Genomic DNA, 10,094 nt, shown 5'->3' with positions numbered 1-10,094 from the left:
AGCAGGCGCTCCCTTTGCTGGATCCGGCGTCCTCTTGCCCGGATCCGGTGCCTTTGCTATGGTTTGGCTCAGATCTACAGAGGGGCGAGGAGCCGGCGTGTAGACGGCGACATTTCAGCGCGGGGGCTACTGGAGGCCCTGCGCGGTGTGGGTTGATGTAGGGTCTGTTTGGCGGGTGTCGGGACGTTTTTGGGCTGGACGACTAGGGCATCTTCTGTTTTCGGGCCTTTCCTCTTTGCCATCTGCCTTCCTCCTTACTTGGGCTGATTTACGTGGCGGAGCGGGCCGGATTTGCTTGTTGTTGGCTGGCTTTGCCAGCTCTGCGCGGGGCGGGAGGAGGTGCAGTTGCTCCGACGGGATTCTCCCGGCACCTCTACTGGCCGACGTACGTAGGGGCGGTGATCGGGCGGGGCTGCTGCTGATCCTCGTCGCATCCTGCCTTCTTGGTAGGGTTGAGGGCACCTTCCTGTGCCTGCACGTGCGGCGGGGACACCCGCAGGGCGTGTAGTGCCGTTAGGGGTTTGGTGGGGATGCCCCGTGTCTTTCCGACGTTTTTCCTCCTGACAGGCTACCTCTGGGTCTCTAGCGGCGGCGGTGTAGAGGTTGCTTGAGGTCAGGGCGAAGGCTTGGACGACGACGACTGCAGACGTCGTTCCCTTTTTGGAGGCGTCCTTTTTTGCATCCTCCTCTATTGTGCTGGAGTTTGCAGGTGAAAACCTTCTCTTGTTGGGCTAGCTTGTCGATGCTCCTTCTTGGAGGCTTTGCTGGTCTATTTAGTTTCCGTTGTTGTTCTCTTGTCGTCTGTCATGACGCTTCTCCAAAGGTAGGTGATGGTATTCGGTGCTCAAGTTGTTTTTGCTAGTTGGCTTCTCAGTTGGAGTTGTTCTTAGTTGCTTAGTGGTTAGCTAGTCATTAGCTTTGTCGAGTTGCTAGTTGGGTTATTTTCGACCAAGTTGACTCAAGTTTAAGCATGTTGAGTTGGTCAGGGGTGAGTGGTGCACTATCTCAGTCGGTGGTTTTTTGCCTGATCTTAAAAAAAACTAGAACAAAACTTGTATTTTTTATTTTCTTCATTAAAAAATATATAATAATTCACGGTAAAGCTTTTGCCGTCTCTCTGAAAAACAGGCTTGCTGAAAGGACGAATCGAGCCCCGCGGCTCGCTGTGTCCCTGCATCGTCGAACCGACCCCTCACAAAGTCACAACTTCACGCGCCCAAGGTCGAATTACCAGTGGCACCGGTACGCCCGCTTCGCGCGCTCGGCATGCCTCAACCGGCGCGTAGGAGAGCGGCCGCGCCTTTTGCCGTCTCGCGCGGCACGCACACGGTCTGCCGCTGCCGGCCGGCGCGACCGCGCGCGAGCCGGTCTCGCGAACACCGACCGTAATCGTTCGTAATTTTGTACTATGATGACACGCGCAACACAAGTCGGTGCTGGCACGTCGCCGTCGGGGCCGGTGGCCCGATACGTACGGCCAGCCAATTAAGAGCCGCGGCGGCCGGCGTTGCTACATGCTACGCGGCGGGACGAAGCGACGCTGCGGAAGAGGCCGACGGGCACAGGTACACGCAGGTGCATCCTGCACCATTCACCATTCACGTCCGTCTGGCCCAATAATCAAACCGCATTAATTACGCTCTAACACACACGGTAGCCAACTGCTACCCACCAGTAGTCCTTGCAGCGCCAGACGCACACGGGCACGTCACGCAGCCGTAGTCGATCGACAATCGGTGCAGGGTGCTCGCGTCGCGCCCCGTTCCGTTCCAGCTCTCGCCTCTCGCGTTCTCGCTCGCTATAAATCCCCCGGCTCGGGCTCGGCCTCCCACAGCCTCACAGTCACCAAACACCACTGCAAAAGCACAAGGCGGCAGCCGGCAGCAGGAGCAGCTAGTTGGAGCGGGTGGTGAAGATGCTGAGCGGGATCATCGACGGGCTGACGGGGGCGAACAAGCAGGCGCGGCTCAAGGGCACGGTGGTGCTCATGCGCAAGAACGTGCTCGACCTCAACGACTTCGGCGCCACTGTCATCGACAGCATCAGCGAGTTCCTCGGCAAGGGGGTCACCTGCCAGCTCATCAGCTCCACCCTCGTCGACGCCAGTGAGTATTGAGTATTTGAGTACCGCCGGCGCCGGCACCCTCTCTGATCTCTCCTTCCCTTGATCGTTCTCTCTAGGCTCTAGCTAGCTAGTTCTCGATCGGAGTCTCGGGTACTTTTACCTTTTGTGCATGCATTTTCCCCCCGCATACAAAGCAAGCAAGCACCAAGCATACTGTTTGGGCGGCTATATGCTGCTTCGGCTACCTTGCCTCGGTCCTCGCCCCTCGGTCATCTTTTTTTAAGGGAACATGGAAAGAAAGAACGAAAAAAGAATCCAGAGAGAGACACCGAGAAAAAGACAGCGAAGGTGCAGAGCACCAGATGCTGGCTAGCAAAGTAGAAAAGAACACAGTAGTAACAAGAGTTCAGAGACGATGATTCCTACTTTGAACAGAGTAGATTCTTTTATCAATGATTGAGTCTGTCTTCAATGGATGACTCGCGTGGAGATCCATACCTAAAACGTGCGGTGGATGATACTGTATTAGTCTCCAATAGAATATTTATATGTGAGATTTATTTTAGGTTACAATAGAGGCACAATTCAAATACGAGTATGCTCTTTCCTAAAGACTTATTTGTAGAAAGTGTTCTCTCTTGGGTCCTATTGTTGGAGAAAACCAAAATAAATATCGAATCCTTTACCTGTAGCTTTACCCAAATATGAAAATAGTCTCGTATTTTATTTTGGATGACGTCGTTGGAGATAGTCTTATTACTGTAGCACTATGGACCATGTATCTCGGCGCGCGCGCGTGCATGCATGCCCGACGCGTATACGAACCATATCGATCGACTCATCATCGCCCACATGGGCCGCCACCGCGCGTGCTTTTGCTCTGTGCAGACAACGGCAACCGCGGGCGGGTCGGGGCGGAGGCGAACCTGGAGCAGTGGCTGACGAGCCTGCCGTCGCGGACGACCGGCGAGTCCAAGTTCGGCGTGACGTTCAACTGGGAGGTGGAGAAGCTGGGCGTGCCGGGGGCGGTCATCATCAAGAACCACCACACCGCCGAGTTCTTCCTCAAGACCATCACGCTCGACGACGTCCCCGGCAGCGGCACCATCACCTTCGTCGCCAACTCATGGGTGTACCCTGTGGGCAAGTACCGCTACAACCGCGTCTTCTTCTCCAACGATGTAAGTCGATCGCCGCGACGCCATTGACATTCCTGGCGGCCGCATCTGCTGCTGTTCAAGTCTTTCTCAATCGGTTCATATATGTTTATATGATTATATCAAGTGTATACATTTCTTTTTTCTACTAGTAGTTGTTTTAAGAAAATGTAGCCGCCATGTCGTCGATTGGCGTACAGTACAGTAGGTCGGAGAAGGACATGGGTATGGTGAAGAAAATTCATTGAAGTGGTACTAACTGCCACGGTAGGTGAAGAATCTATAGAGCTAGAATGATCTTCTGAAATCTTCTGACGGTCGCTGAGCGCGAGGCATGTGAGTTCACGTGACTCGCAGCAAACTACTAACCTGGTTGGTTGCCGGCCATCGCCCCGAGATAATAATTCACTTTAAAGAAAAGGTTAAAGTAAAGATTGATGCCAATCCACTCATGTTTACTTTCGAGATGACAGAAAAGTCACCACGATGGTCAGTCAAGCAAATCAGCGGTTAACATGTGTCCTTAACTATTTAATTAATAAGAGAGGAGTAGAGTCTTGATCAATCAACTTGGGTTGTTTTCTAAACGTCCGTCAGTCGGTCAACATGTTGATCTTTTTGTCTTTTGTGTGCCGGAAAAAAAAAACGCCGTCGCAGACGTACCTGCCGAGCCAGATGCCGACGGCGCTGAAGCCCTACCGCGACGACGAGCTACGCAACCTCCGGGGCGACGACCAGCAGGGCCCCTACCAGGAGCACGACCGCGTGTACCGCTACGACGTCTACAACGACCTCGGCAAGCCTGACGGCGGCAACCCGCGCCCCGTCCTCGGCGGCTCCGCCGACCACCCCTACCCGCGCCGCTGCCGCACGGGCCGCAAGCCCACCAACACCGGTGCGTGCGCCGTGCGCCTCGATCTCGGACGAAACATTTGCATTTGCTGCAGGAGAGTTGACTGACTGGCTGACGCGCGTTGACTTGACCCGCAGACCCCAACTCGGAGAGCCGGCTGTCGCTGGTGGAGCAGATCTACGTGCCGCGGGACGAGCGGTTCGGCCACCTCAAGATGTCCGACTTCCTGGGCTACTCCATCAAGGCGATCACGCAGGGGATCATCCCGGCGGTGCGCACGTACGTGGACACCAGCCCCGGCGAGTTCGACTCCTTCCAGGACATCATCAACCTGTACGAGGGCGGGATCAAGCTGCCCAAGATCCAGGCGCTCGAGGACATGCGCAAGCTCTTCCCGCTCCAGCTCGTCAAGGACCTCCTCCCCGCCGGCGGCGACTACCTGCTCAAGCTCCCCATCCCGGAGATCATCAAAGGCACGGCTGTCTGCATGCATGTGCTCACAAAGTGATTGATGCTCCTAATAAGGACTGACTGACTGTTTGCGTACGTTGCACGGAACAGAGGACAAGAATGCGTGGAGGACCGACGAGGAGTTCGCGCGGGAGGTGCTCGCCGGCGTCAACCCGATGGTGATCACGCGCCTCACGGTGAGTCACTCACTCTGTGCCAAATGCGTAACTGTTAATTAATGGTGGCTTCACAAGACACAAGTGGGTCGAAAACGACACGAAATGCATGGAATGCGTGCCTGACGAACACGATCACAGGAGTTCCCGCCGAAGAGCACGCTCGATCCCAGCAAGTACGGCGACCACACCAGCACGATCACGGCGGAGCACATCGAGAAGAACCTGGAGGGCCTCACGGTCCAGCAGGCGCTGGACGGCAACAGGCTCTACATCCTGGACCACCACGACCGGTTCATGCCGTTCCTGATCGACGTCAACAACCTGGAGGGCAACTTCATCTACGCCACCAGGACGCTCTTCTTCCTGCGCGGCGACAGCAGGCTCGCGCCGCTCGCCATCGAGCTCAGCGAGCCGTACATCGACGGAGGCCTCACCAAGGCCAAGAGCAAGGTCTACACGCCGGCGTCCACAGGCGTCGAGGCCTGGGTGTGGCAGCTCGCCAAGGCCTATGTCGCCGTTAACGACTCCGGCTGGCACCAGCTGATCAGCCACTGGTATGAACTACTACTCCTATAAAATGGCATTCATTATCTAATCACCATTGAGTCGTTGCCGCGAAATGCATGCGTTTCCTGATCAACCACCGGAGATCTCGTGCAGGCTGAACACGCACGCGGTGATGGAGCCGTTCGTGATCGCGACGAACCGGCAGCTGAGCGTGACGCACCCGGTGCACAAGCTCCTGCACCCGCACTTCCGCGACACCATGACCATCAACGCGCTGGCGCGGCAGACGCTCATCAACGGCGGCGGCATCTTCGAGATGACCGTGTTCCCGGGCAAGTACGCGCTGGCCATGTCCTCCGCGGTGTACAAGAGCTGGAACTTCACGGAGCAGGGCCTCCCCGCCGACCTCGTCAAGCGGGGCGTGGCGGTGGCGGACCCGTCGAGCCCCTACAAGGTGCGGCTGCTGATCCAGGACTACCCGTACGCGAACGACGGGCTGGCGATCTGGCACGCCATCGAGCAGTGGGTGGGCGAGTACCTGGCCATCTACTACCCCGACGACGCCGCGCTGCGGGGCGACGAGGAGCTGCAGGCGTGGTGGAAGGAGGTGCGCGAGGTCGGGCACGGCGACCTCAAGGACGCGCCGTGGTGGCCCGAGATGCAGGCCGTGTCGGAGCTCGCCAGCGCCTGCACCACCATCATCTGGATCGCGTCGGCGCTGCACGCCGCCGTGAACTTCGGCCAGTACCCGTACGCGGGGTACCTCCCGAACCGGCCCACGGTGAGCCGGCGCCGGATGCCGGCGCCGGGCAGCAAGGAGTACGAGGAGCTGGAGCGCGACCCGGAGCGCGGCTTCATCCACACCATCACGAGCCAGATCCAGACCATCATCGGCATCTCGCTCATCGAGATCCTTTCCAAGCACTACTCCGACGAGGTGTACCTCGGGCAGCGCGACACCCCCGAGTGGACCTCCGACGCCAGAGCGCAGGCGGCGTTCAAGCGGTTCAGCGACGCGCTGGTGGAGATCGAGGGCAAGGTGGTAGGCGAGAACCGCGACACGCAGCTGAAGAACAGGAACGGGCCCGCCGAGTTCCCCTACATGCTGCTCTACCCCAACACCTCTGACCACAGTGGCGCCGCCGCCGGGCTCACCGCCAAGGGCATTCCCAACAGCATCTCCATCTGAGCGATTGGTACCACCAGGCTACTAGGAGTGCTACGTACGAGCTGGTACATGAATAAGCAGTCGTGTATACGAGCGGAGTGGCACGAGACCATGTGTGTAGAGACTACTATTGTGTTTGTGTAATCGTGTGGGCCGGTGAATCGAATTACTGCCACGCAATAAGTAAAGTGATTGTTGCTATCACTGCAACCAAGATCCCGGAAGGTTGGGCGTCGTGGTACTGGACGCGATGGAGCTGTTCGCTTCTATGGTAATCCGTCTTTTTCAGCGAAGCGAATGAGGGCGATACGTGGTACGTTGTTTCTTCCATTTATTGAATTTTGGGCCTCAGATTTTCATCAACAACTTGTGACTATCCATTGGAACAAAAAGGCTAAAACACACCCATGCAAAATCCAGGCCAATCGTCATTCCACGCCTCCACGATGCGGCAACGGTAGCAAGCGTCCCAAGTGGGTAGTCATTCCCATGGTGTGGATCACGCTCCACCAGTGTTCGGAACGATGTTCCATCGTGTTCTTATTCTACGAATCAGAACGATGTTCTCGGAACGTGTCCACTCTCATGTTTCCAGGCTGCTAAGCATTGGCCTCCCTATTTGAAGATTCTTAGAGTACTATTCCTTGTTTTTGCAGTATTGCTCGGTCACAATTTTGATTTCACATGGTATTCAATACGTAAATCTTCCTAAAATCTTTAGAATAAATCAACGCATATAACTTATACGCTCCCAAATTAAAGTGTGCGAAAATAAGGCTAGGTGGGTAGAAGCAATGGGGCCAGAGTGATGCCAATGATAGTACCAGAAGGAGGTGGCGGCCCCCCATCGTGAACGTCGACATAGGTTGGAAGGAGGAGCAGAATGGGAATCCGATAAGATAGAATCATTTTGCAGTAACCAATCCTGCCACGGAGCATGGACGCCATAGAAGAGCTTATCGACAAATTTCAAGATGAGGCAATGGTTTTGGAGTTCAAGATTTTTTAGGGTTTCATGAGGTAATTATTTATAGATGACGAAATATGACTAGGTTAGTAGACTATATAGTCATACTACCAAAAGGTGTTAATGCTCATTTATTTGATGGTTCTCTAGTGCCAATTTGCAAGTGATACATTGCAGGTATAGGGATGAGTGACACTTGAAAAGGGGCAACTGATTGTTAACTTAGGACTGTCCACCTCTGATATGGCGGATAGTCCTGACTTCACCGTTTTAAGGAGGATCTTTGATTGGTTTGATCGTGTAGCAAGGACGGTCCAGTGCTATGGCGTGGACGGTCCACAACCACAAGTCTTCTCCGAGCAGAGTCAAGCAACTGGTTGTTTTGTGATGTGCGTGAGAAAGTCGGTACCATATATTGTTTGATAGCCTGCATGGACGGTTCGCTGGTCATTCTTTGAAGGACTTACAACAAGTATTTTCTGTGGTGCGCGTGAGAAATAAGCGTTAGACGGTCCGGCCACATGGATAAAGTTTTGTCTAGTGATTATTGGTTATCTCTTATGCTCAAATTTCTTTCATGCAATTTAATCTGATCACTTTATCTTATTATACATTAAATTGTTGATTATCATCCTAGGTTACAAAATCTTCACCTAGCTCAGCAAGAGTAGCATTTTTGGGTTCGATGATATACTAATTAAAGTTTATGTAGTGTTTATGATTTTAGTTAAAACCGTCTATTCGTCCCTCAGTAGTTGGTACTTTAATTCCTCTTTTTTCCCCGAAACTGCTACTTTTTCCCTGATAGATATGGCCCGAGGCCCCGAGCCTAGCTCGGCCCAGTTCGCTCATGTCTTGAAGAAGGGGGGCATGTTTCGCCCGAAAGATAAACGATCGTGCCACGCTCCGTTTGTGTAACAGAGGGAAAAATAGTTAACTTTTATGTCTCCTAATTACGCAGAATAGACAGGCATTGCGAAAGAGGGCAGCATCAGAGTTTGTCACTGGACAACGGAAACCACCAAGGAACGAACGAAATAGCTGGCATTCCAAAGCAGTGGACTCGAGCAAAAAATAATCAGAGCACTCAGGGCAGTGGAAACTGTTGACCTCAAGGCGGTACGTACTACTGGTAGATGCAATCTTTTGAAAAAATAAGTGCTGGATGCAATCGTGCAAATCTTCACCTAATGGCGACTGCTTACCGAATACGGATTGATTGGCGCATGTGCTTATCTGCATGCATCACGCAGGAGACTTTGAAAAATAAGGCCAGCTTCAGCTTGACTTCAGCTCCTAAATGGCGAGACGGAGACCCAACCATTTGGGAGAAAATTTTGTATTTGATCCTAAAAATAATGCTCTTTTCTTATTTGACATCGAAACTGAAAATATTTCCTATATGTCCTGAACTCGAGTTTTTCTTTCCTGAAAAGTCCGTTTTACCCATAGAGTTTTTTTACTGGTCCTGGCATTCCATGTTTCATAAAAGATAGCAATATTAACCATGGGATGCCAGGACTAGTAAAAAACTCTAGGGGTAAAACGGACTTTTCACATAGGACTTGATACCGTTAACAACCCAAACTGACGGAAGTGTCAAATAGAAAAGAAAAACTCAAGTTCAGGACATATAGGAAAGATTTTCAGTTTTGATGTCAAATAAAAAAGAAGCATTATTTTTAGAACCAAATACAAAATTTTCTCGCCATTTGGAGGTCGCTCGCGTGACCTCGTCAGCAGAAAGGGATGCCCTCAGCAGTCAGGCCTCAGCCCAGGAGTCGTCGTCAGCTTTTGAGTTATCCAGGTGCAGACGTGGCCTTAGCCCAGTATCAGTGCGCTTAGGTTATCTCCAACAATAACACCTAAAATATAAAATTTATTCATCTTTTAAGTAGCGTTACAGATAAAAAGGTTCAATACATATTCAGTATCTTCTCCAATAACAAGATCAAAAAGAAAATTCTTTCTGCTAATGGGTTTTTAGGAGAGAGAATACTCATATTTAGGTTATGCCTCTCAGGCAACCCAAAATAGGTCTCCTATATAGGTACTTTATTGGAGGCTAATTTTAGGTCTCATCTATTTTAGGTTTACATGCTCAAATGAGTTTTTTTTAAGACCGTCTCAAGAAGGCACTTTACCGGTAGCTAGTGGCCGGCAGCCTGGCTAGGAGCATTTTCACCAAATTAAAAGAGATCCTGGAGCTGTTTTTTTTTTTTTACCAAATCAGAATTGAGTATTCTCAATATGATGGATATGCTCTAACCTTGCTTGGCTGCAGGCAGTCGCGAGAGACGAACTGCCGGCTGCCTGATTCAGTTTTGATCACAGCTAGGCGCATCACGGAAGATCGTTTTGTATATATATGTATCTATATACATATAAAAAGAAGGAACTCTTACCGATGATCACGGGAGATCCTAACGAAGAATGTCAAAAACTCTAAACTACGGTCTATATTTTGATAACACGAGATACAGTGGTACACACTCTACGTTCTCAGAAGCGGCTCCTAAGGCTGTCCGCACCGCTGGACGCTAAAGGGCCCTGCATCGCGCACGCGCGCCTGTAAAGCGCACGCGCACGTAGCGGTTGGCTGCGCGAGCGCTATTTCTAGAGGCCGGCTGTTCACACGCCAAACGCTGTAGCAAGAGTGAGAGAGAGTTTGGGAGAGAGAGAAAGGGGTATGGAGGAGAATAAAATATGGAATAGTGGGTATAGAGTATAGGATAGAGATAATACGGG

General features: G+C 52.2%; 1 protein-coding gene across 1 annotated transcript; it reads left to right on the top strand.

Annotated features, from left to right (window-relative positions):
• Positions 1-1,823: 1,823 nt before the first annotated feature.
• Positions 1,824-6,654, top strand: LOC136520081 (putative linoleate 9S-lipoxygenase 3). The gene is made up of 7 exons (XM_066513483.1): positions 1,824-2,105; positions 2,954-3,246; positions 3,880-4,117; positions 4,213-4,548; positions 4,637-4,722; positions 4,843-5,258; positions 5,365-6,654. The coding sequence occupies exons 1-7, from the start codon at positions 1,916-1,918 to the stop codon at positions 6,398-6,400; spliced, it is 2,595 nt and encodes an 864-aa protein (XP_066369580.1). The 5' UTR covers positions 1,824-1,915; the 3' UTR covers positions 6,401-6,654.
• Positions 6,655-10,094: the final 3,440 nt, after the last annotated feature.

This window comes from Miscanthus floridulus, chromosome 2, assembly GCF_019320115.1.
Source record: "Miscanthus floridulus cultivar M001 chromosome 2, ASM1932011v1, whole genome shotgun sequence".
Taxonomy (NCBI): domain Eukaryota; kingdom Viridiplantae; phylum Streptophyta; class Magnoliopsida; order Poales; family Poaceae; genus Miscanthus; species Miscanthus floridulus.
This window is presented reverse-complemented; position numbering and strand designations above follow the sequence as displayed.